Source organism: Molothrus aeneus, chromosome Z (assembly GCF_037042795.1).
Source record: "Molothrus aeneus isolate 106 chromosome Z, BPBGC_Maene_1.0, whole genome shotgun sequence".
Classification (NCBI taxonomy): domain Eukaryota; kingdom Metazoa; phylum Chordata; class Aves; order Passeriformes; family Icteridae; genus Molothrus; species Molothrus aeneus.
This window is the reverse complement of record NC_089680.1, coordinates 33,782,220-33,808,171: the sequence shown is the minus strand read 5'-3', so window position 1 is coordinate 33,808,171 and position 25,952 is coordinate 33,782,220. Positions and strand designations below refer to the sequence as shown.

At 37.9% G+C, this 25,952-nt stretch overlaps 1 protein-coding gene across 1 annotated transcript in view; it reads left to right on the top strand.

Moving 5' to 3' along the window:
- MAST4 (microtubule associated serine/threonine kinase family member 4) overlaps window positions 1-25,952 on the top strand; it is a 125,597-nt gene that overhangs the window by 56,066 nt on the left and 43,579 nt on the right. Inside the window, exons 5-11 of the mRNA XM_066569760.1 lie at window positions 7,685-7,754; window positions 10,813-10,833; window positions 11,551-11,629; window positions 17,685-17,842; window positions 19,107-19,182; window positions 20,652-20,861; window positions 23,808-23,909. Coding sequence (XP_066425857.1) covers window positions 7,685-7,754; window positions 10,813-10,833; window positions 11,551-11,629; window positions 17,685-17,842; window positions 19,107-19,182; window positions 20,652-20,861; window positions 23,808-23,909 — 716 coding nt within the window. The remainder of the gene's footprint in view (window positions 1-7,684; window positions 7,755-10,812; window positions 10,834-11,550; window positions 11,630-17,684; window positions 17,843-19,106; window positions 19,183-20,651; window positions 20,862-23,807; window positions 23,910-25,952) is intronic.

The window sequence follows — 25,952 nt, the reverse complement described above, 5'->3', positions numbered from 1 at the left end:
AGCGCTGAACCAGTGACTAAGAAGAAAATTCTATCCCAGCCGAAATCAGCATGCCCTTGACTCTAGACTATTCTAGTTGAGTGGAATCAAAATTGTCACACTCTTGAAAATCCACCCGGGATCAATTTCTTTTAGTTATCATCTTAATAGTCTTTAGTGTTATCCTTGGCTTTGTGTGCAGTCCTAATGAGATGGTTGGCATTGCTTAGGAATTCGTTGCCCCAGAGGCATCTGAAGTGAGTATTTTCATTCTTTGTGAGGACACCCTTGGATTCCCTAACAAGCTTTTCCCTTCAGCGTTAATTCATTGCTTGTTGAGAGCAAGCCAGATACATTCTCAGTTAACTCTGCATGGCATACTTGAGATGATTTTATTTGGACCACTAGTTTAAGCTACTTGGGTTTGTTTCCCCAAAGGCCTCCCATCTCTGAGAACAGAAAAGTGCTGCGAGTCCTCTGTGTCAAATGTAGCAAAGTGAGTGAAGGTGTGTTCTGGAATCTCAAGGTGGAGCTCTCTTAGAGTGCTCTGCATAACCACTCCTGCCAGTACCTGTGACTTTGCTCAAGAACATTTTCATCTTTGGTATCTGCAGACCAATCATTTAGAGGTCTGGCTGCACCTTTGGAAGCAATGTGCTATTACTTCAGATCTGCTGAAGAGCTCAGGTAGCTACTGTTTAGTCATAAACTGGATTTGAACTAGATTGGATGTGAATAGGATTGCTCTATTTTAGAGGACGAGCATCTTGAATGTAAGCATAGTTCTTCAACTGCATTTTATACCTATGTTCTTTCTTATAGTCCTGTTTTTCATCCAGATGCAGTCTGAACTGGAGGTATCAGCTATTCTCTAGTTTAGATAGATGTTCATTGAGGAGGACCAGTGGCCCAAGTTAAGGGTAATAATAATTGCCCCATATGAGAAAGTCTAATATAGAGATCTCAGGCAAATTATCCCCTCACTCTCCCCCCACAGTTTTCACTGCTTGCTCTGGAGATAACAGAAGATTTTTCCTACAAGGGAGTTTGTTGTTAATCTTTACAGATGCAAGCTGATTGGGACAAACACTGAATACTTACATGGAGATTTTAACTGTTAGCCTTGCCATCCCAGTCATACTCAGATTCATGTCAGATGGGAGGGAGAGGCAGTGAGACAGCACCACACTTATGAAGTAAGTAGATTGTGCAGAGTGCAAGTAGTCCATGAGTGGCACCTGTCAGGGAAGGGGTAGATTTGTTTGTAAGCAACAATGACCATAAAAGCTCCTGGGATACACCAAAGTGTTATTAGAGCAGTAAGTAGTTCAAGGATTGGGACCCCATGGGGTAAGGATGATAAATGAGATATGAAAAAGATAGTATGTACAGCAGATACTGTATGTCTGTTAATGTATGTTAATTGCCAATACAATATATACTAATTAGTTTTTCTCTATGCAGGACCTGTAGCTGCTTGCAAAGATAATTTCTGTCTGGAAAGTCAGACTTTAGTTTGCACCTGAAGCCTCTTGCCATGCCTCATGCATCCATGTAAAGATCACACAGTATCAGCTTTCACTACATAAAGTGTTTCTATTTCTTGCAAAAATAGAAAACATGCTAGGTTATACCTTTAGGCTCATTAGCAACTGTCTTAGGTTAGTGGTGAGGACATCCTTTGCCTTTAGTATTTGGGCTGAAAGGTGTTAAACCTGCTGAAAAGTACTTACAAGTTTTCCATGAGCTGTTGAATACATACAGAATTGTTGGAAGCTAAGAGTTGCAGCATTAGCTTGGATGGTACCTGGTGCCTGTGTCATTAATGGGCTTTTCTAGCTGACTGTCTGATGCTGTGTAGGCAGGTCATCTGCACCACCCAGCCTGCAGAGTGAATGATTATAATCTCAGCAAGTCAGGGCATTCAGGTGTCCCCACCTCAGAAATCACAGGAGCTTCTTCATGTGGTTGATACTAACCCCTAATGATTAATAGTCACAGGTGGTGCTTCTTAATTGTATCTGCTGAAGGAGCAAGATTTAGCTATTAGGAGCAATGCTGTACATTTTATTTGTCTGTATTTTAAGAATATTCCATGTGGTACCACTGAGATGACTAGGACAGGAATTGTAAGATAAGTAGGAAATTGTTTAAGGGTATAAAGAGGCTTGTGCTAAAATGAGGATTATATAAAGTGTGAGTGGAGGTTATCAGTCAAGTCATCAGGTTTTGTTTTTGTGGCCAAACACTTTATTCTTCTTATAAGTGGCAATGGCATAAAATTACTGTAGCTTACACAAATTTGGAAGACATCCAGTATGACATAGCATCGGGGAACTATTTTGAAGTGAGTGAATGACTGGAATAAAAAAATATGAAATTGCAATATGCAACATTTTGTATTGGAGGACCTGTAACAGAAATGTCTATGATGAACTGTGAACTCACCTATTACAGGGAGTTTAGTTTAGGATCTGACTGCATTTTCTGTATAACATGATGTTTGCAAGGACCAGTCTAGTGCAGCTTTGAAAATGAAATCTCAGAAGATGTATAAAGAATGTAATTTTCATTTTAATTTGGAAAGATTTTATGCCGCTGCACAGTGTCCTGGTTAGATTTATACATTTATTGTCATACATATTCAGGTGAGATCATGTGGGAAGAAGGGCTGGTGGGATAGAATGTGGGAGATTTCTGTATAAGACTGAAAGATATTGCTTGCTTTTCTTAGTAACGGAAGACTGGAAGATGGTATTCTAATCCAAACCAGTCAGAATTGCCTTTCTCCCTCCTCCCCCCCCCCCGCCACAGAGTGGGAAGAGAAACACATGCTGGTCATATACACTGATACTGGAACATGAGGGGTCTTAAAGAATTTTCCACCCAAGTATGGCAGGGACAAACCTGACTTTCTCTAGGAGATTAGATAAATAGGTGTAAGGCCCCAAACAGCTCACTCAATGAAGTTTTTAAATTACTTACTGTTGTTCATGTACCTCAAGTTGCATGCACAGGGGAAATACTGACAAGATATTCTCAAGAGGCCAAGCAACAAAAACAACTTCACTGGCAGCTTCAGAATATCAAAGAACTTGGGCAAAAGTTTTAGTGCAACATTCAGTCAGCACAGAACATTTCTCAAAGATTTGACTTGGCCCATTGAACTTAGCAAACACTAAGCAGGATTGATTTTAAGTTACTCAGAAATTCTAAGAAGAGGTGATTAGGAGAAGGAGAAGGGGGGGAAAGACAGAAAAGATATAGAAGAGCCCACATACAGTAACAACTCCTGAGTTCCAGCAGCATTCAGGGAGAACTTCCCCAAGGAGGTGAGGTCTAGACAATGCCATGGCCTTGTGTTCGGCCTTAAATACCCCTGGCCTTCCTGGGCCCTTTCCCCAGGTGGGTTTTCCAGTCATTTGGCCACTCAGGAGCTGGGTTAGGGGCTCCAGAGGGGCATTGCCTCCCCTATGCCAATGAGGGGCATCTCTGTTGGTCTGGGATACAGGCTTTAGGGCACTGGGATTGTACAGGGCAGGGCACTGCCTTGTCAGACCAGGGTAAGGTCTGACCTGCCCCTTTCCTTAGCACACATTTATCCCAAAATGCCTCAAGACATCAGTCTTTCACAATGAGATTACATGATGCAATTCCCTAAAGCAAAATTAAAGTTCAACAAGGTTTTACCTCCTCTTGAAATCCTATTTCTAGGACTTTTCAGACTTTTAGGTGGACATTGGTATAGTGCTGGCTGTTAATAGTGTGGTCTCACTATGTCAGGGCTCACTGCTTGCATGAGAAAATTCTGTTTGAGAGATGTACTTCAGTTAGCAACATTGAAGCATAGTAATCAAAGTTGTTTGCACCATATATTTTAAGGGAAAGAAAGACTATGCTTGTAAATAAATGAGGCCTCATAGTGTGTTTCTGTGGTGAAGTATTGAAATGCTAAAAGATGGGATGTAAAGCAGGGCTCTGAATGTCAGATTTTGAAAGAAAACTCATGCAGTATATCAATTACTCTGACTACTGTCATATATAGAATTACAAAAACAGATTTGCTAAAACAAAACTTTTTATTTAGCATTTCTTTTGGGTGCAGTTAATGGTTATAGAAATTTCAAATCATCTACTAGTTTAAGGAGAAGAAACTCTAAATAGTAAGTTACGTGCAGATAGAAATTAAATCCTGTAAAAAAAGCACTCTCAATATTTAAATAATGGTTGGAACATGTAGAGCTTTTTTGTAGATGGATTTAAGGATCATACAGACCTTCCTTGCCATAGCTGGGGCAAATTTTTTGCTGGTTTCAGGTATAATTAATCCAGATTTTTAAATAGCCTGACCTCCTTACATGAAAATAATAGCCTGAGCTCCTCACTTTTGCAGAAGTATTCAGAATGATTCTACTGCCCAGCTGTATGTTCTACTGACTGATGCTGTTTGTTATGGTAAGAAAGGCCTGTAACTGCAGGTGAATGATGTCTTGTGTATTACTCAGTTCACAGTCAGAGCTCATCACCATGTAAACTGACACAGAGGAATGTACAACTCATCGTTGTATCAATGGAGCACTGATGTACTGTGGTATATTGTAAAAAAATTCAAACTGGATTTGTCTTTGATCCATCAGGAATTTGGGATAACAGTTATCATTAATCTGGTATTCCCTCCATACTAACAGAAAATCATTGCATTTGAAACTCTTGGTTTTGTAGGTAGACAGCTATTAAAAGTACATTACAATATGCAGTGACTGTAACATGCTTTTTAAAAAATACTTGAAGTATCTTCCCTTAGTGGCAAAGACATAGGATTTCTTGAAGCTACTTGCAAAACAACCACAGTTTAATTGTCTTGATACAGTTTTCTTAACAATAGGTGCTTGCAAAATGAGCCACCCTGTGTATTGTTATGAAGCAGAGTATTGTTTTGTTACATTAATTGCCTATTCATTCTGTCTCCCAGAGGATGCTGGAGTTAATTATCTAATGCCTGACCACCAGTCCAGTTTACTTTACTAAATCAAACACTTGGGCAGTAATCCCCGTCACATAGAGATACTGTAGAATTAAAGCATACAATGCAAGCAGATTTCAAAGACTCCTCAGCAAGCCCTGCACATATGAACAGAGAAGTAACTGGCACTAGATTTTATTTGAAAGTCTCCCAGGTGTTGACTTGCAGATGGGTGGGTGAATACCTTGATGGATGGAGGTCACATGTGGGACTCTGCTTCCAGCCTGTCCTGCTCCTCTGGAATACTACACCTTATACCTGTAATAGCACTAGCTGTTTCTCCAGTCATTAGAGGTTTGTATTCTCATTCTTTGTTTCCAGGTTTGTCTGAGTTCTTACAATTTCTAGATAAACCTTCAGGATTTAGTATCCAGGTATTATGTGTATGGCGTCACCGGTCTTGTTATTTTAAAAGCTGATTTGCTATTGAAAGTAATGCTTGCAAGTTGATTTTCCTAATAACAGGATCTGATGCTCTTCCTGAGTAAGACTTTGACTTCTTAAGGTTTTGCCTGTAAGGAAGTGATCTGTGTTGATTCTAGCAACATAGTTTGCAGCATTGTGACTCCACAAATCCAAATCCACACCGATAGCTGCATTATTTAATCATAATTTTTTCTTCTTTATGAAGTTTTTGTGTATATTTTAACGCATGGACAGTAAGGTATGTCCTTGATGTGTGTTAAAAACTTGTTTATATCTATATATAACTTCAGCTAGCGAAAAAAAAGGAATTGGTTTACAAAGCCCCATATTCTGATTTGTGAAACTGTTTCCTGTCAGAAGGTGTTTGTCTCACTATGTTAAGGCTAGTTCTATGCTCTTCTGCCAGAGTTCAAGGTAGCTTCTTTGTCTTTTTTACTTATCTAAGCCACAACACACTCCAGATTACAGCTGATGTTTTTCTAGTGCGGCAGTTAATGTTTGTGACTGTGTTTTATCTGCACAATGTTAATTTATTTTTTTTAGCTTATCTTTGTTAAATAATTTCTGGTAGCAGAAAAAGAAATTCAGTTAGCTGTTAAATTGAATAAACTGTTGCTCTCAGTAATTTGGTGTTTACAGTTGATACAGGGTAAGAATAATTTTTTTTTGGTCCCCAAGTAAAGATGGGAATTTATGGCTTCAGATTCCCTCTGCTCCAGCCCATTGAGGGAATGAAAATCCTTGCCACCTTGAAATTGTTGAGGCCCTCAGCAGTGTCTGAGGGTAATGAAGAACCTGGGGTCTTGAGGGGATGCAGAGAGTGTAGGAAGGACATAATTCTGCCATGATAGATTAATGGCTAAAAAAAACTTGTGGGTATTGGCCAGTGAGAGTAGAATCCATGTCTCTTGAGGCTGTGGAAAGAGCAGCTGCAAAAGCTGCTCAGCACAGCTCAAAAAGCATCTTGCATCTGCTTCTAGACAAAATGGGGAGGGGAGTAGTGTGGGGATGTGTGTTGATTGCTGTGTTTGCTACCTAATCACTCAAGGATTATGCTTTTCCATATAGAATTAATGCAATCTCTTATGGGTATCACTGTGATAAATGCAATGTTAATTCAAACATTTGGATAGCAGTCAAGGCCACTTGAAACCCTTTAAGGACTCAGTTTTTTATACTGGCCTTTTTACGCATATGTAGTGATTTTCCCCTCAGAAATTTCATGTTGTTTCTAGCTGGCTACATAGGAGCTATTTTTAATCAATTGCTTTTGTTTCAGTCTCGTTTATGTCCAAAAATAAAATGCTTCAACAAATGCATTATTTTTTTTCTATTTTCATGTGTTGCTGCTACAGTTATTTTAAAGAAAAGTTTAAGGAAAGATTGATTGTTAGATGTATGCCAGTAATACTTTATATTGGATCCTTTTGGGTTTTTTTTGTGGGCGGGGGGGAAGTTGGGGAGGGGTTGTTTGGGATTTTTATTTGGGGTTTGGGTTTTTTTGTGTATGTTTAGGGGTTTATTTTGTAGGTTTGGGGGTTATTTTAGAGGTCATTTTTATTCCTTCTAAAGGAAGGAATACAGTTTCTCCTTTAACTGGACAGGCTGGGGGGTGGAGCAGCTCTCAGCAGCTGCTGCCTTTCTGTACTCATGCTGGTACACAGGAGATCAGGTGTTCTAATAGAAAGGAGTAACAAACCTCAAAGCTGAAACCTGTTCACAAAATGCAGGTAAGGGTAAAAAAGTTCAGTTCAGTGTGTTGTCTGCTTGTTTGTTTTGGAGATAGAAAAAAATGAGCAATAAAAAAAAATTGCAAGGAAGCCTGTGAAAATGCTTTAGAGACTTCACATATGAGCTAAATCTGTTCAGTAATGATATTTCTATCTTTCTTTGTTTTGTATGATATTTTAAAAAAACAATATTTTTTGTGACATTAAAAACCTATTCTTTCAAGCTAATGTACTGGTTTCTTTAAACAATTATTGAATTGTTTTGAGAATTTTCAAATTAAAAGGCTTAATGAACAGTTCTCTATGAATTACAAAATCCAGGCACTAAAACTCAGTATAAATGAAACATGAGTCAAAATAAGGTTCTGTTTCAGAATTTATTTTCAGAGAGGCTGTGAAAGAAAAAATTCTGAAATTCATTTCTAACCCACTGGAAATGCATGCTTTAATGCATCTGAATGTTTTTAGTGACTTCTGTTCACCCCACCATCTAATAGTAACTTTTTTTGTGTACCATCTCCAACAGGAAACAGTCCTCAAGATAGCCCTAGGAATTTCTCTCCCAGTGCCTCAGCCCACTTTTCTTTTGCACGAAGGTAAGAGGTTGTTCGTAGTATTCAACACACATTTTGCATAAAGGAAATGCTGTATGCAGATACAAAAGGTGATTTGCAAACACATCTGTCAGGTCTATCACTTAGAATAATAAGTATTAGCTCATTTTTGTAAACCATTTTAAACCTCAGTGGCAACAAACTACTGAATGTGTGATGCAATGCAAGCATATCTTTTTAATTTTAAAAAATAGAATAATGATTTAATTGTAATTAATCTGATTCAGACATTATCGTCTTACCTACTGAAATGTGGGTAAATTTTAAACTACTTGAAGGTTTCTTCCTCTATTTTTTTAATGATGTAAGAAGTGCATTGCTTATAAGTTCACTCTAATACAGGTCCTAATGTTACTGACAGCAGCAATACCATTACCATACCTTAAATACCTGTCATTGACCTGTTTCAATATCTGTACCAATGTCTGTGAGACAATAAGCATTGTCACAGGAGTGTTGTGAGGATTAATTAATGGTAGTAGAATTTTTGAAGATCTAAAAGTGAGTTTGAAGTGATTTATGAAGTAAATTAAAATTGAATGAACCATAACCAAAGTTGATAGCATGTCATGGGAGACTGCCTGTTTGTGCCAGTGTGGTTCCCCATCACTTAACACATTGTCATCCTACTGCAAATATGTTCATTAACTCTTATATCTGTAAAGATAAGCAGAATTTATATGTTTAGCCAGGAGTATATATATATATATGAAAAATGAAATTGGAATGCTTAAGCAGTGTCAGGCATCTAACTGATGGGTTTACACTGAGCTATAACTTGCCTGTGAAGTTTTAGTCACTTTATTTTCGGAGATCAGTTAAGTAGCACACAAAAATTCTCATAAGTGTGTGCAAGAAAATGGCTTAACTTTTTTTTTTAAAGCTGTGAAGGGGTGAAAGCTTGCATAATTTTTTAATCTGAATCTAGTTAATTTGTGACAGTAGATCTTGTCAATCTTTCTAGTAGCTTATGATGCTGCTTTTTAAATTATCTTAGGAAAGTTGAATATTTCTTTTGAATCTACTTCCTCTTGATAGTTTTTCTTTTGTCAGAGATACTATCTCTTTAGAGATTGCATTTGTTTGTGAGCATATTTTTAGAAAGATTCATTAAATCCAGAAATAGATTATAACGGAAAAAGCAGATGTGAAAGATCGAGCATTGCTTAGAAATACAGCAGCCGAGAAATAGTTTCTCTTCCCCACCCATAATCAACAGAAAGTTTAAAATATTATACTTTTGCAAACCTTAGAATTCAGAATTCATGAAAAAAAAAGGATTTGTTTTCCAGTATTTCATTTGGATTTTGACCTCTCTAGAGCCCTGCAATGAACTTTAAATAGATTCTTTAACTGAAGAAAATTTCTCTGATTTAAAAATATCTCACTACTTCAATGGGACTCAAGAAACATTCAGAGCAATTTTCTGTGGAAACTGATTTTGTTCTGTTTATATCAAAAATGTTTGATGGCAATGAAGTTTAAAACTGCATTGATGCAACTTTTTTTCTTATTAATTTGGTATGTCTGTTGTAGTTATTTTCATATAAGTAAGGTAGGATGAGTTTTCATTGTAAAATGCACTGTGATTAATGAGAGCAGACTTCTGACTTTATGCCTTTTCTGTTCTATTTTGTAAATTCAATAGGTGTACAAAGGAGGGGAAGGACAAGGGTGAATAGAGCAGGTTGAAGGAGCAGGGGCAAAGGTGTTAGGGGTATGGATACTTTTTTATCCATTGCCACTGAGTCAGTGGGGATACCAAAAAGCTGGAACAGTGTGAGGAAGGGAGAGAGAGGAAAAGGAAATTATTTGAGACCTTCTGTGAAGCTGCTTCCTTAGTGTAGCCACTTCTCATCAGGCGCTGGCCCTGCCTGCAGCAGCCACAGGAAAGGGACCTGCCTCGGGGATGCCCCTTTGCTGCGCTTCCAGCCAGTGGGCAGAGCTGGAGGTAGCCTTCCCAGCACCTCGAAACCGAGCTGGAGAGCCACCTTCCTCTGCCTATGTCTGGTGGGGTGATCAGTGCCCAGGCACAGCCTGTGCCTCTGGAAGTCAGCACTGCTGTTGTACGTACAAATCCAGCATCTACGAACCTGTGGGTGGGTGACAGACTGCCCTTTCTAGAGCTGCTGGAAAGTGAGCAAAGCCATACTTTAGGACAGAAGCAAGTAGTGTAGAAAGAGTCCAGGGAAAAATGTTGTAGGGGCTTTTTTCCCATAATCCCTTGTGAATGCCTTCTGTTTGCCCATGTTTGCCTCCCAGATAACTTTCTGGGGTAGCTTGTCTGCACCCTTGACAGCCTTTCTGTGTGATTCAAATACCCTGTTCACTATGAGTTACTCAATTAAGAAATACTTTCTTTCTCACAGATGCAGAATACATGGGTCTCGCCCATGTTTAAATACTGCATAAGTTATTTCAATTGTGAGCAGCTAAGCCAATGAAGAGAAAACTACTTTTAGAATGGTGCTTTCGTCTGGAGGTATCTCTTACATACCTGGGTGAAGAGGAGAATGTGAAAGAATGAATTAAGAACAAGATTATGGCAGAGGTGGAAGCTTTTTCCAGAGTTCAATATTTGACACAATTAGCAGTCTCTAGCACATGTGCTCTTCATATTTTAATACTAATAATGTACTGTAGGTCCTTTTCTTAAGCTTTATGTATACAAAGTCCCAGAGTTTTGATCGTAGTTTGTGGATGAACAAGTGGATATATTGGAAAGAAGCAAGAGGCTTCTTAGACTATTAGTTTGAAGGAAGGGACCTCTTAAACCTCTGCATCAATAGGTTTAAGATTGCTGATTTGACTTCATGACTTCAGTTCTTCGAAAATACACTTCAGTTAATCTTCAGTTCTTCAGAATTTCACTTTTTGTGTCAATCAGACTTGGGAGATGATCTTTGTAAAACTGATCTACAGATCTTCAGTTCTCCTTTCCTAACTGTCATACCATTTGTTAATAAAAATTTGGCCTGTTTTGTTATTTATATATTATTTTGCCTTTTTTTTTAACACACTTGATTCAATTGTATTGCAGTCATGGGCATCGAAATGACAGGTAAATTCTACCTTTTCAAGAATCCAAACACTTCTCTCATAATTGTTTTTTTCTTTGCCACTTTGAATGTTGAAGTTTCATGTTGTGTTTGTCACCTCAGACAATGAAGAACATAAATCGTGTTTTGGTTATAATCTATGTATTTATTTTATTTCTTTATTTGGAGTGAGCATGATTTTTTCTTGAAGCTTTGTTTTTCCTGTTTCATGTATGTAACATTTAACATTTAGGTTTGGTTTTACCTAATCATTAGCCTGCTAGTTTGCTGATACCCTCTGCTGATGCCACTGAAGAATGCACTACCCTTTTATATCAATCAAAATGTGATGGTTATTCTGTGGCTCAGAGCACAGTGGTCTGCATTTGTTCACAATTTTTTTAATTTGCTTCTCATTAATTTTTATGGGATGGACCTAAAAGTTGTGAGCTTCTTGTCCTTTTCTGTTTGTATTAGATACCAGTTCTGTAGACTTGTTCATTCTCTTTGTGGTTGTTCCATCTCATAGATTTTTAACTATAAATAAAACCACAGTAAAAATAATTCATCCTTGGTGAATGCTTGTTTACTGTAGTGCCCTGTGAAAGTATACTGTTTGTTAAATCCCCTATTTTTATCATGCTTTTGGGATGCAATTTTACCCAGAAATACTTAACAGATGTTACTGCATTAGGACACTGCAGCGTTCATTTGACTGACCTCCATTTCATAATTTACAGGACTGATGGTCGCCGCTGGTCTTTGGCTTCTCTCCCTTCTTCTGGCTATGGTACAAATACACCCAGCTCGACTGTTTCTGTAAGTATCTGTTTGGCTGTGCTGATGGATGTCGTCTGCATGCTTTAGCTTCTCAAATGTAGCATGCTTCTCTTAGGAGAAGACAATGTAGGTTTTGTTGTGTTTGATAGACTTAGAACTAACATGTGATAGGAAACTGCTTTACTTCCCTGAAATAGAAGAAAACTTTACACAGGTGTACTTTGCTTTGAGATACTTTTTGGTAGTGAATAGTGTTCAGCTGCTCCCTTTTGATCTGCCTTATTTTAACCATATAATAGTTAGGTATCAAGTCTTAACTGAGGGTGCCTTGATGACAAGAAAGAGAAACTGTCTATGGCATGATTCATCTGTCCTGGGTTAGACTGCTGTCTTAGGATGAGATGAATCACACATTAGCCTTTGTTTTCCTTTCGCAATTGTGAGATGTTCGTGCATGATGATAGGTTAGATACATAGCCTTTCAGATGGCTATAATCAGAATAAAAGGAATCCTTTGGGATGCATAATACAGTAAGTTTAACTTACTAATTTTTACCTTTTGGACCAGTTGTTTCAGTGCAAATTGTGGTGGTTTAAAAAAAACAACTGGGAATTAAACTCCAAGTAGGCCACCCCCATTTTCCCCTCCAGTGAGAGGGGGATAAATGCAGAGACCATGGGTTGAGATAACAACAGCAGAGAATATGGGTTGAGGTAACAACAGAAAACCAGCAGCTAAGGAGTAGGAAATGTAGGAAATGCATGGTAATGGCAAGAATATTGATAACAAAATTTACGAGAGGAGGTGCTTTACACACAAAAGGTGTTCAGCACCTCAGCTCAGTTCTGTGTGGCTGCTGAGACAAAGACAAGATGGCATTTGCTCTTTGTGGCTTGTGTTCCCCATCCGTGAGGCTGGAAAAAGAAACAATGAGGGATAAATCCCCAAAAAAGCTGGGCTGTCCATGTCTTGCTGTCTGCTGCCAGACTGCTGGGCTTAGCTCTGGTTGTCAGTATTCAGCTGGGTTCGCCTTGACTCCCCTCAGGCTTGCTTCTGCCAGTGTTGTGTCAGCCCCCCCGCCATACCTGTGCATCTCATATGCTACAGCAGCGCCTTGGATCCTGCTCCAGAGCTCAGGAGCCAGCTGTGGCAGAAGTACCAGCCTCTGCTTTGTGCATCTGCACATCCCTGTACTGGAGAGGAACGACTGTCTCATGTTACAACCTGGAGCAGAGCTCTTGGTTGTGGTAGTCACACCTACAGGCTGTGGAGGTAGATCTATAGAGAAAGCCTGCTTTGAAAATAGCAAATAGTAGACATTTTGACAGTTAGAACACATCACTGCAGTGGAAGCAATGGTCTGTGTAGATCCAACTATGGCTCTTCAATGTTTTATACCTTATATGGCTATGAAAGGTGTTTTACCTTTTATGAGTAGCACATTTTACTGAATGGGTAATAATTAGTTTTTTTAAGCTGTTTCTTTGACAATTAAAGTAGGCTTTCTCTTCCTACTTCCAGTGGATTTGTTCAGATTCTCTTGTGAAACAGTAGAGTTCCAGTTTCACGTTCTGTACAATCATGAAATACAACTATTTTGTGTTATGGTCAACTCTTATTTTATTTTTGCCCACAGAGATTTCTGGAAGGACAATTATATCTGTCTTTAAACCATGTTGAGTAATTTCATATATCTTAAGAACTTGTTCTCTAAAGCCCTACTTTTGACCTCTGCTTTCTTTTCTGTGTAGATGTTACTTTTGCCAAGTAAATTCCTTGGTTTCACATTAATTCTGTGAGCAGTTTCGATTAGGGCATGTTTGTATACCTCTTATTGGAACTAGATCAGATATGCTATGCTCTTCTCCTAAAATATATTGACATAAAGGAGTTTATATCAAATAAAGGAATTGCCATAAAAACAATGTCACTGTTGGAAGAAACAGACTTGTGCTAGAAAGGAGATTAAAGGCTGTGTCAAAACCAGATCAAAATACAGTTTTAATTTTCAGTCCATATTAATTTCTTCAATAGCTCAAGTTTTAAAATGGTAATTCTAATTAATATCCTTTCTTCCCCACTTAAGTTCACTAGCTGCTGTAGGCATCCTGGAACGTGGAGCAATTTTACATGGTATTTGCATCTGCTGTCCATACATTTATGGACTTAGATGTCTTAACTTCTGTAATACATCATTGTTGACCTAGCCCATGATAATTTCTGACTAGAATATATAAATAATAACATACTTAGATGTCTTTCCTACCATTGAGTAAACAGATTCTTACTTGTGGAAATAAACGCGTTTTTCCAATAAATACATTTTAATTTTGTTGAAGAAAGCAGCAGTAGAGAATTCATGCCATAAATATCAATGGTGTCCCACCCTTAAGAGTAAGGGATCACCCAAGATTGGTAAATACTTGTGGTCAAAAGAAATTACAGAATTCAAATGATCCACAAAAAGTCACTAAGTTACATTTGTAAATTACACTCTTGGCATAGAAATTGGTGTATTAGTCTCTGACCTGCTGTATAAGCACATGTCAGTGTGTTTTGCATAAAGGGGTGGCATGGGAAGGAAAGAAAAAAAGAAGAAAAAGGGGAGGAATAAGGGGGGAGGAAGAGATCACTGGTCCTAACTCCAGCATTAGTCCAGCTGCTGGGATATCTCAGGATCTTGGGGATGCCTGAGGCTTGGGGTGGGGGGTGTACCATTTTGTAGAGAAGCTGTGGCCACCCTGAAGATGGGTTTCTCAGTTTCAATGCAAATTAGTGATCACTCACAGTCTAGTCTTTCGGGTCCTTGTGGAAATGGATCAGAGGGTTTTGGGGGTCTTTGGCAGTCTTGATTCTATGCCTACTTCTCCACCTCATTTCTCTGTGCTGTACTGAACTGTGCTTATCTCCAGGAGGCAAATCAAAGACCTTTGTCCCAGAGGAGTGCTGTCCTACCTCTGTGTGGCCCCTTGTCCAGTCACATCTTGTTCTTTCTCACAGCATGTTATTGCCAACAGTCCTTGGCTGTTGTTACCTAAAGTCCTTGGTTGGTGCCACAGCCACCCTGCTACTGGTGTCTTGAGACAAACACATTAGGCTTTATTGTTTTGGCTTCTGCAGTATCTCGTGGTTAGTTTCTTGAGAATTTGCTATTGCTGAAAAGCCCTGCAAAAGCACTTAGATAGCCTTGGGATTCTAAAACTAGTGACTATTTCTTTACTTCTTGGAGATGTTCTTCATTTTTGTCTTTTAGCTCCTGGATGATACATGTGAATCACAAAACCAAAACTAGAAGTGTACTCATCTAATTGATTTCGTGTACTTTTTCAGAATCTGAAAGAGCTAGCACAGTTCAGCCTTCTCAACTACATTACTTATTCTTAGAGGAAATGAGAGACCAGTTCATACAACACTGTAAATGTACATATAGAACACTCCCTTTTCAGTGATGAATAAATAAAATTCACATTAATCTAGACATGTATCAGCCAGCGAGCAGAAGGAGTTTTTACACATTGCAATAGATCACAACTTTGTTCTTCACAAGCAAGTGAAAGTCAAAGTAGGGGCCAAAGTGTCTGTAGTTACCACAGTTATGCTGAGGTGAGTGTATCTCACTCATTTGTTGAGTGTTTTGTTTGTTTGTTTGTTTTTTAATTTTGAAAGTGATGGGATGGATAGAATTACCTATTTAATGGAAGGTCGTGGGTTTAGAAGTGGTGCAAGTACCACAAATACTGCTTATCACAATAAAATCAAAATTAAAATACCTTCTGCTTGATTTTTCAGTTGGAAAGAAGCTGGTGGTTTATCTTACTCTAGCACAGTAGGATCAAATCTTGGCAGTTAGACAATGCAGTTGAGATGATTGAGTCTTTTACTGGGAGACAAGCTGTGTATTTTTCAAACCCGTATTTCTGTTTCAGAAGAACGTTTGCATTTCCATAATGCACTGCAGTTGAACATATTAAAAAAATTAGCTCTTGTGTGATTTTTGGAGCATTACTTGTAGAATGCCAGGAGAACTATTTTGTTTAAGAATTTTGCTGTAAGAATTTGGATTTGTACTGAAATAAGAATTTAGATCACCAAAAAAATGTACTTTGTGCCTTTGATGGTCCTGATACAACTGAGAGTGGTTAGCATAGGAAGATCCTCTCTTCAGTCATGTTGGATCTAAACTCTGTGGCACCTTGTATGAGGAGAAGTGTGATATGAGTTACTTTCACACTGATCTTCCTATAATCCCCTGAAACCAAAGAGATAGAGAGAATAGCCACCTGTGCTATTCTTCATTCTCCAATGCTCTGTATTGGGAAATTCTCCTGTACTACAGTATCATTTATTTTACAGAGCATGGCTGTGGGATAACTGGTTAACTGCAACTAACTGCTATAGTATGAGATAAGAAAGAACTTACCTTTCCTATGCTATATGCTGAATTATGCATGGTAATATGCTAAGGCAGAATTTCATGCATGAGTTACTGTAACTCAGCAAGTTACTACCTATCCAGTGAGCTGTGGTAAATTCTCAGTGTGCATGCCTCTTAGCCTGCAGCAAAGGTAACACAGTCTTGCAAACTTCAGCTTATTGTGATGTGGTGTGGCATTCCCATGTAGAGCAGTCCTTGTTAGCCTTTTCTGCTAGTGGGTTTTATTCTTTTTTGCTTTTAGGAGATGAGATTTCATGAGATCTAGCGTGATAAGAAAACTTTTCTTTTGCTTCTGATCTAGGATATTAGCCTTTACCACACAAGTTGCCAGGAGATTAAAAAGACTTCCTAGCTTCTGTGCTTAATAGCCTGGTTATTATCTGCTGACCTTAGCAATGCAGGGGTAATATTTGTGCAGTACAAAAGTTTATTGATTTCCCTCACTAGAAATGATGTAGCAAAGAAACTCTTTACTGCCTCCATTAAAAGAGCACCTAGGCGGGGGCCTTGGTGTTCAATATGAGAAGTCAGATAAGCAGTAATGGGCACATGTAAATTGATACACAGAAGAAATTCATTTTATTGAGAAATACAGCTGGAATCTGAAGAGCTCCAGAAAGATATCCAGGTTTTTCAACTTCTTCCCTTCTGCTGGTAAAATATAGGGGATGTCTGCATGGTAGTGAGCAGCTTTGTGCAGTCATACAAGAATATTTATGAATCAGCTGACTTGGAAACTGATTTTGGTACCAGAAACAGTAGAACATTTCTCTGTGTTTGGCAGTCCATGTTAGCAAGACTGGTTGTTAGTGATTTTAACTATGTATGTGTTCTATAAAATGTGTACAAGATTCAGGTTTACGGAAAAGTTCAAAGTTCTACCTCTAGGCGTCTAACATGGTTAAGGTAGAGCTGCATAAAAACCCTTAAAATACATAGTTTGGTCATTTGGACTGCTTATGTAATGCAGCTTTGTACATGAAATGTTGCAAGGGTGGTTTTGGTGCCATTTTCATACCTGTCCATATCTTCCAGTTTGATACTAAATGGACGGTTTTATTGTAATTCTGTTTGCTTTCTGTGGTCATATAACTGGTCTTGATAAATGTATTGAGTTCTCTCATTCTGTTTTCAGAGTACAGTTTTTTAGAAGATATTAACATATTAATTTTTTCAGCAAAATTTTAGCTAGAATTTGATTTTATTTTTAAGAGCATTAGTAATGTCTTAAATATGGATAATGAAGTACCTTTATTATGAAGATTTACAATTGGCACTGTGACAATAAGTTGTACTTTATGGTTACCATACTTAGGCTGTCCTATTCCAATAATTAATTTTCAGCAGAATCCATTTTAGCTATTCTTATGTATCATTGACATCAGACATCACCTTTGCCTTAGGAAATTTAAATTTTTGAAATGCAGCGTGTCTTCTGAACTGAAGTGGTTCTTATTTTTAATATTTACTCTATATTTAGCTCATTAGATTGAGAGTAATTATTTCTTCTTTAAATTGGTAGTTCAGGTATGAGAAACAGTAACTATAATTTTTTAACTTAAATTACATTATTCATTACTTGTGAGCACCAAATATGGTCTTGAAAATGATGTTTTTCCGCTCTGATGGAATGCTTGTGTTTTCTTGTGCTCTCTTAGTCATCCTGCTCATCCCAAGAGAAGCTACACCAGTTACCATACCAACCAACACCTGATGAACTACATTTTTTGTCTAAACATTTCTGTACCACTGAGAGCATTGCCAGTGATAACAGGTGCAGGACGACTGCAATGCGCCCTCGGTCCCGAAGTCTCAGGTGAGTTTGTGTATCTGAAAAGAGGGGATGGATCTAAATTCACATATTGTGGGTAGCATCATGGTGTGTTACACTGGGGATGTGTACTGGTTTTGAAATGGCTGAAATACATATGTAAGTGAGGCTGAATGAAGAGTAGTTTTTAAATACTTGTTCTGGTTTTGGTCATGACTTACTTCAGTGGTAAATATCGTTAAGATAAGTCTTAATGTGAAGGCAACTAATCTGCACAGAGTGTCTTGATGACCTAGTCATTAATGATATAATTGTAGTATTCCCTTTCTGAATCTGAGTACTTGCTCTGTTCTCAGTAGTAGCCTGTGAATGTCTGTAACAGGCTGCCTGTATCAATTCAAGGACTCGTCATTGTGATATCCCTGACAAAGTTTAATATTCAGTTTTCATCTTTAAGAATACCAAAAGCCAGATTTAGATCCACAGAATGATTTAAGTTGGAAGGGACCTTAAAAGATCATCTCATTTCAACCCCGCTGCTCTGAGCAGGGACATTTCCACTAGACCAGACCTTCTAGACAGATTGAATGGGCCAGAATCACCAGTACCAAGAAATCTGTATTGAGATTTTTTTAAAGGGCTTTCTAGTGGACAGTGAGACTCATAATAGCAAAAAGTAATTTTGTAGGTTTCTGAGGTCTGTGGGTATTTTTTATGAATTCTTTTCCTCAAAGTCTTGTGCTTTTTTTTACAGGCACAGTGCTTCATCTTTGTTCGACATGTGCATATATATATGACATTATTTGTAGAAAGTTAATGCCTTTATCTGCTGGTCAGATTGAAAATAGGTTGTTTTGATATATTTTTTCAAATTATCCATTTAGAAAAACAACAAAACTGAAACAAACTTATTTTGTACTTTTTCACTTGCAGCTACCAGAGTTCTTGGTCAGATCTTGCTATTTTGATTGTATCTAATCTTCAAAGGTACAGGTATAAGACCAGTTAAAAAGATCTCTGTTGCCCTTCTGAAGAAAAGATAATGTTCACAAGGCTTCATCTGCCTTGAAATACAGGTACAAACTAGGAGAATAACGTGGTTAGCAATTAGATGTCAAGTGCATTAAATGATCATGAGGACTTGAACAGAAATAGCAGAAAGGAACTTAAGTGTACTATTGATTGCAGACTACCTTTCCATTGAAGTCTGTGCTGAATTTTTGTTGCAAATAAGTCATACAAAAATGTTAAGAACTAACTGTAGTTCACGCTGGGACAAGTGTAAAGGGATAATTTGCTTTGCTTGCAGCCCTGGACGTTCTCCTGCTTGCTGTGACAATGAAATAATTATGATGAACCATGTCTACAAAGAAAGGTTCCCAAAGGTAATGAATTATATTTAAGATACCCAGTATCTAAATTGGTAGGCAACATAGGTTTTAAGTAAGTGGTGCTTTTGTTATGGGAAGTAATGATCCAGCCCTATAATGGCTTCCATAAAGCATCACTGATCTCCTACTGCGAATGATAAAGTCATGATAAAGAAAACTCTGGCTGAGTACTGGACATTCATTTGGCAATGCTGCCAAACTGGTTTTGAAATTAGTCATGCTGGTAGAATATTCTGCTGATTGGAATCTGATGATACATTGGATTTCAATAGGTGGTGTACTGGGGGCAAATGCATACTGCATTAGTAAATTGAAACCAGTTTTCAGTGCTAAGTCTTGAGAAGCATCTGCTCTGGTGATATACCAGCAGATTCCTTTGGTTAGTCCATTTCTTCATTTTTCCAAACACTTGCTATATACTTTACATGCATTATATGCACTGATATATATTATATACTGTATATTATATACTGATCTAATGCACTTAATGAGATCAGTACACAGATGTGGGGGTTTGACTATGAGGTAGGAGGATGTTTTGCTTTCCTGTCCAGAGATCTTGAACACAGATGAATTCCTAGGTGCAGGTGTGTGTGCATAACTCGAAGCACTATACTCTCAGTTGCTCCTAGGATTTTAGTTACCTCTGGAAAATAAGACAAGGTATTGTTCCTAAAATGTGAGTTAAAAAGGGAGAAATTTCTTTGCATTTCTTTATATAAAGAAAGTTTTGTTAGTATTTGCAGAGTAATTGAGCAACAATATGAAGTGTGCAGAACTCACTCATCTTACTGTTTGAGATATGAACTAAGGTGTGTGGGATTACTGTTTAATAATAATAGTAATAGTAATAATGATATCTTCAAAGGTTTTTTTTTAAGCATCTGCATTTCTGTGAGAACCAGACAGTTGGTTCTGTAAAACAAATGCATCTGGGAACCTGCAGACATGTTTGGCAGGACCTGTGAGCCTGTGGTGCTTCTAATTAGTCAAATGAGCCTCATTCAAACTCTGCTCAGTGAAATATTTTTGGGGAGTAACCTTTGTGAAAGTAGTGACTATATTCTGCTGTCTAGTATCTGCATTTTTAGCAGAGAAAAGTAGACCCCCTATGAGTTCTCTTTTTTCTTTTTATATATTTCCACTTTGGCTTTGACATAAAAGCTTTTTAGTTCTGTTAGTGATTATCACAAGATTAGTGCACAGTTAATCACCATGGGCAGACAAAGTGGGGAACTGCTAGGAGAACAACGAGGCTGTTGTTTTTCTGTACTGGTAATGTGGGGAAGTGTCATCTCTCACTTTGCCTTTGTGTACTTGCCTTTTGTCTTCAGTCATTTCATGCATTCCAGCTAGGTAAATTCTTAGGCAGTAGAGAAATGTTCTAGAGTCAGAAATAACTTTTAAGGCTGTTAGTTTCACATAGAGCTGATTTAATGTGTTCAACAACTACTTTTCTATAGGCCACAGCTCAGATGGAAGAGAGACTTCAGGATATTATAACAAATCATTCTCCAGAGAACACCCTTCCTCTGGCGGATGGAGTGCTCAGTTTTACCCACCATCAGATCACAGAATTGGCTCGAGATTGTTTGGATAAATCTCACCAGGGCCTCATCACATCACGATACTTCCTTGAATTACAGCAGAAATTAGACAAATTGCTACAGGAGGTATGATCCGTGAGACTGCTTTATGTTTGCCTGAAAAACTGTTTAAATCTGTTTGCCCTAGAGTTTTTTTTCAATATTGTCTTGAATTACGAACCTTTACCCAAGTACTTGTCAAAGTGGTATTCTTAAGATGAATTAGTCTACATAATGACTCCTACAAAAACTATAAGGCACCCTGGCATATTGGTCTGGAATAGATGTGTTGTAAAGATTCCAGAAACAACAGGATTATGTCTTGCAGTGCAAATTGTAGATTACTTACAGAAGTGTGTGCATAAGCCCCAGACAGGGCTGGCTATTTCATTTACTTTAAAATAAATGAGGTAACATACATGTTTTCCTTTTATCAGCCCTACTGTGTCAAGAAAGCAGACAGCAATCTTTAGCTTTCCATTAGTGAGAGATTATTTATTTTTAAATTATTTGTAACATTCCTCTCATAGCTGAAATGTTGATTAACAGCAAAAATGTCTTTTCTAAATGTGTTGAAACATTAATAGAATAATCAGCTAAATTAATTAAGAAGAACTCAAAACTTGACAAACGTGCTGTTACGTAAGTTTCTGTAGTTTATTCATGTATCATTTTCAAAAGAATGAGTGCAACATGTAATGTACTCATTCATTTATTTGTGTGGGCTTTGATAGTATGTTATGAGTCAAAATTAATGTGATAGAGCAGGAGATGTGAAATTAATTTGAAATTCTTTCCAGCTGATATCTTAAGATGCCATGCCTGTCTTAATTGGTCTTTTACTTTCTTTGGAATACACAAGCAGTTTTGGTTGAGTTTTCGTGGGGTTTTTTGATTTTTTTGTTGTTGTTTGTTTGTTTGTATGTGTTGTTTTGTTTTTCCTATGCTGCTTTTTTGTTAATTTCTATTTTGCAAATAGGATTTCTGAAACTACTGTTTTTTGAACTTTTTCTCTTCATACAGCCAAAACAAGATGTAAGACATCAATAAATTTACTCTGGATTGTTGAAAGCATATTTTTTAAACATTGAAAATACTTGGAGTTTGCTTACTAGTCAAGAGAAGGTTTTGAACCAGTAACTTTCTTATGAAATGGTCATAGTTCTGCCATGCCAAAGTGCAGGCAGAATTGGCCAGTTGATAATGTCAGAATACCAGAAAACATGTCGAAGCCAGGATTTGCTGAACCACTGTTAAAAATATATATCTTAAAATGGCTACACATTAAGTAGAGTTTAGAATATGTGTTCACTAACACCTCTCCCAAAACCTGCTAAAAAAACATGCCACGACATTATTCTTCAACCTGCATATAAAGGAAAAAATCACAAAGCCACTCATTTTGTCATATTCTATGATGTTAGTTCTTTATTATGAAAAAGATTCCTGTTCTGCAAAGACATACCTTAAAAAATTCAGACTTAACTTTTGAGTCCACTGCTTGCTTCTTGTTAATAGCATGATATGACAGTATGAAAACATTTTCTTTGCACAACTTTGTTATGGACATTTAGTTGTGCTTTGGTTTCATGTGATTCATTTGTTGTTAATTCCCAGCTGCAATCTTCAGTAGAAAGCTGCATTTCATGCTGCTGCTTGGCACTGTGCAGTTACTTTAACTAGGGGAAGATTCCTGTGAGGTCAAAGCAGCTTGGTTCACGCAAAACCTTTAGAATTTTAAGGTCAAGTGGACCTGAATGCTTTCCTACTTCATCCTCCTTAAATGTAATATGTGTTGAATCTTTTGTTCACCTAGGCACCTGAGTGTTCATAAAACTCTACAAAGATGCTTTAAATTTTGTGGGTAGTTAAAATAGGTGGTGTTTTGTTTATAAAAGAGTTTTATTTGGGCTAAATTGATAATGTTTAGAATTACGCTTCTGTCCAGTTAAGGTACTTCTGAAACTTTTTGCAGGTGGCTAGATTATATTTGTACAGCTTTCCTTTTTTAAACTCCGTAAATTAATTCCTCTCATATATTTGGTGATTTTTAAAATTGTGGTATTTACATTAAGAGCAATATGCATAGTTTCCTTTTTTCTTACAGTTTTTTTTTCAAAAATGTAATGTTTTATAGGAAAAATTACTTACTGGTCTGTAGTAATCATTTTTAAGTGTTAGTTTATTAATTTTCTTTGTGGTTTTGAATAAGCAAGAGATGCTGAGAAACTTAAGTCTGTGAGTTCTGCTGTTCAGAGTAAGGAAATGCTTTGATATTTAAGGCAAGGGCTATTAATGCATTCTAATCAGAAGGAGAATTTTACAGTTGCTTTGCATTCACTAGCATCCCTTAATATTGTAGTTTGTTCTTAGAGGGGAACATTTAAAAGAAACTTGAAATGCAGCTCAGACCATTGTGCAGGTGTTGTCAATCTTCTAGAAGTATATTTTCTGTATATATTCTTCTATAGCACTTCCCCCTCTCTTTTGTATTTTCATTGTCATCCTTTCTACATGTACCTTTAGATGAAGCCTCTCTACAAGTAAAGGTTTTTTATATGTATATATGCATATAAATTGTCATTTTCCTATGACTGACTGAAAGACAGTATAAATTTGGGATGGATGTTGCTTATATCTATTACTATTATTTATGTTCGTTTTCATTTCAGCCTAACATTGTTAAGAAATTGAGGCACAACTTGCATGTATAGATCAGTGTTGAGCTGTATTGATAGATTGTATCTATTTCCAAAAATGGTGGTAATAACACTGGGAAAGCTTAAGAAACAAGAAACAAAAGAAGGTGGCACTTTTGTAGTTACAGTGTTAGAGTTTTAAAGCTGGGATTATTTGAACAGAAGTTACAGTGTTACTCAGATCATTTTAATCTCTGCTGGCATCTTGAAATTGATGTGCGGTTCGTATCAAGTACATGCTTCAGACCCTACGGATATCCTCAATATCGCTGCTTTCCTAAGCAGTGCATTGAATGTGATTTGGTTCAATATGACTTTATTTTTTATCTTTCAGGCTCAAGAGCGATCAGAGAGTGGAGAAATGGCATTTATTAAACAACTTGTTCGCAAAATCTTGATAGTTATTGCTCGTCCTGCTCGCTTACTGGAATGCCTGGTAAGGTCATGCTTACTATGTTTTCACTTAGTAGGTAGTGTTTTTCACTTAGTAGTGCAGGCAATTCTCTGATTTACTATTCAAGGTTCTTTATAATTGATTTTTGAACATGTCAAACAGTGTGGTAGGGCTTCATTGTTAGTGAGATCCTTTCCACTTCTATTATTGGATATAGTGTACTGGCAGGACCCTCCTGCGGTTTTGTTTCATTCCCTCCTATTGCAGATAGTATGGTATGGAATCCCTTTCATCAACTGAGGAAACTGCTGTTTAAAACCAGTTGGCTTTTTCTGTTGTTTTGTTAGACTTCTCCATTTCTAGGGAAGACTGCTCCAGAATTGTAATTGCTTAGTGGTTTTCTCATCTCTTAATAGTTTCATAATTTTGTTGCACTCAACAGCTGCCAGAACTATAAACAGCTTGAGGTCAGTTCTGCAGTACCTGATCTGGCGATAAGAGCAGCAGAGGGATTAGGCTGTCTGGAAACACAGGTAGTTGGTGTTTTAGTGGGGACCAGAAGGAGCAGAAGAGTTGATTTATTTATGCATGAGCATAGCAGCAAAGTTGCCACACTGGGTTAGACTGTGTGTGCTGTGTGGGCATGTTTCTGCTTCTCTTGCCCATGCTGTGGGAGCTGGGATCGCTCAGGTGCGGGAAGTTGCACACATGGAGCCAGTGTGCTTCAGTTGTTCAGTTGAACTAATAAACACTTGCAGAACACAGTGTACACAGGAGGATGGTGTAGACACCCAAATACCATGCCAGAGGCAGCCCGATTCCAAAAGGCCTGGCAGGCAGCCTGAGCTGATTTTGAGCCACTATGCTTGCCAATATAAGATCAGTGTTGATGCTGCATACAGCTATTTGAGGCTGGCAGGCCTTATGTGGAAGCCAGCCGGCTGCTAGACTCAAGTTATGCCTGAAATTGTCATAACTCCATTTGCGTCACACTGAATCTGAGCTAGTAAGCTATCTAGTAAGTATTTCCAACCTGATTTTGGCTTTGTGCTGAGTCCCTTCATCTGTGGCACAGTTAATCCACACCCTGGCTCGTTCAGCCATGGGCATTCTGAGAGCTGCCTCTATTTTGTTTTGGAAACACAAAGTCTCAGTGCTCCCACTTGCTTTTTTGTTTGTGATTTGCAGTTCAGAAGGAAAGTAAAAATAAGATATGTGCTCTGAATCAGCATGAAAGAGATGTGAGATGTTTAAAAAAAACAACCAAAACAAACAAAAAGGAAGACTTTAGAGAGAAGGACATCTTAGCATGTCCTGCTTCTGCTGTTGAATCCAAACTTGTTTTACTCCTCTCCCTGAGTTCATTCCATGTCTAGTGTATTGTTCCCTGCTCTGTTTACAGGGTTTATATATTTCTCCACATCATCCAGTTTCTCTTATCCTTGTTTTTTTGGTTTGCATTCTTGTCTATTATCATACATCCAGAAATGCTCTTAAATATGTCTTGTAGGCAGTCAGGACTTCTTAATAATGCTTTACACCTGCCATTACAGGCTTGCTAGCTTTCTCCCATCAGCCCTTGCACCCAGCATCATCATTCTGTATTAGCTTTCTAACTGAGGTGCTGGAGTGCGTCCAGTGAAGGGCAGCAAGACTCACGAAGAGTCTAGAAAATACATTTAGGAACAGCTGAGGGAGCTGGGTTTGTTTGGTCTCAAGAAGAGAAGGTTCAGGGGGCACCTTATCACTCTTACAGCTCCCTGAAAGGAAGGTGCCAGGTGGGAGCTGTTCTCTCATGTGGTGTGTGCAGAACTACAGGAAGTAGCCTTAAATTCAGAGAGGGGAGATTCAGATGACATATTTGAAATTTTTTTCCCCTATTAGATTGGTCAGGCATTGGAATAGGTTGTGTAGGAGGTGGTGGAGTTACCTGGAGTGTTCAAGAGGTGTTTGGATCTCACGCTGGGTGATGGTTCAGTGGTTTAGAGGTTACAGTGGTGGTGCTGGGTGGATGGTTGGACTGAATTATCTTAAAGGTTTCTTTGAACTATGATGATTCTGTGGTTCCAATTCAAGTTCTCTCTT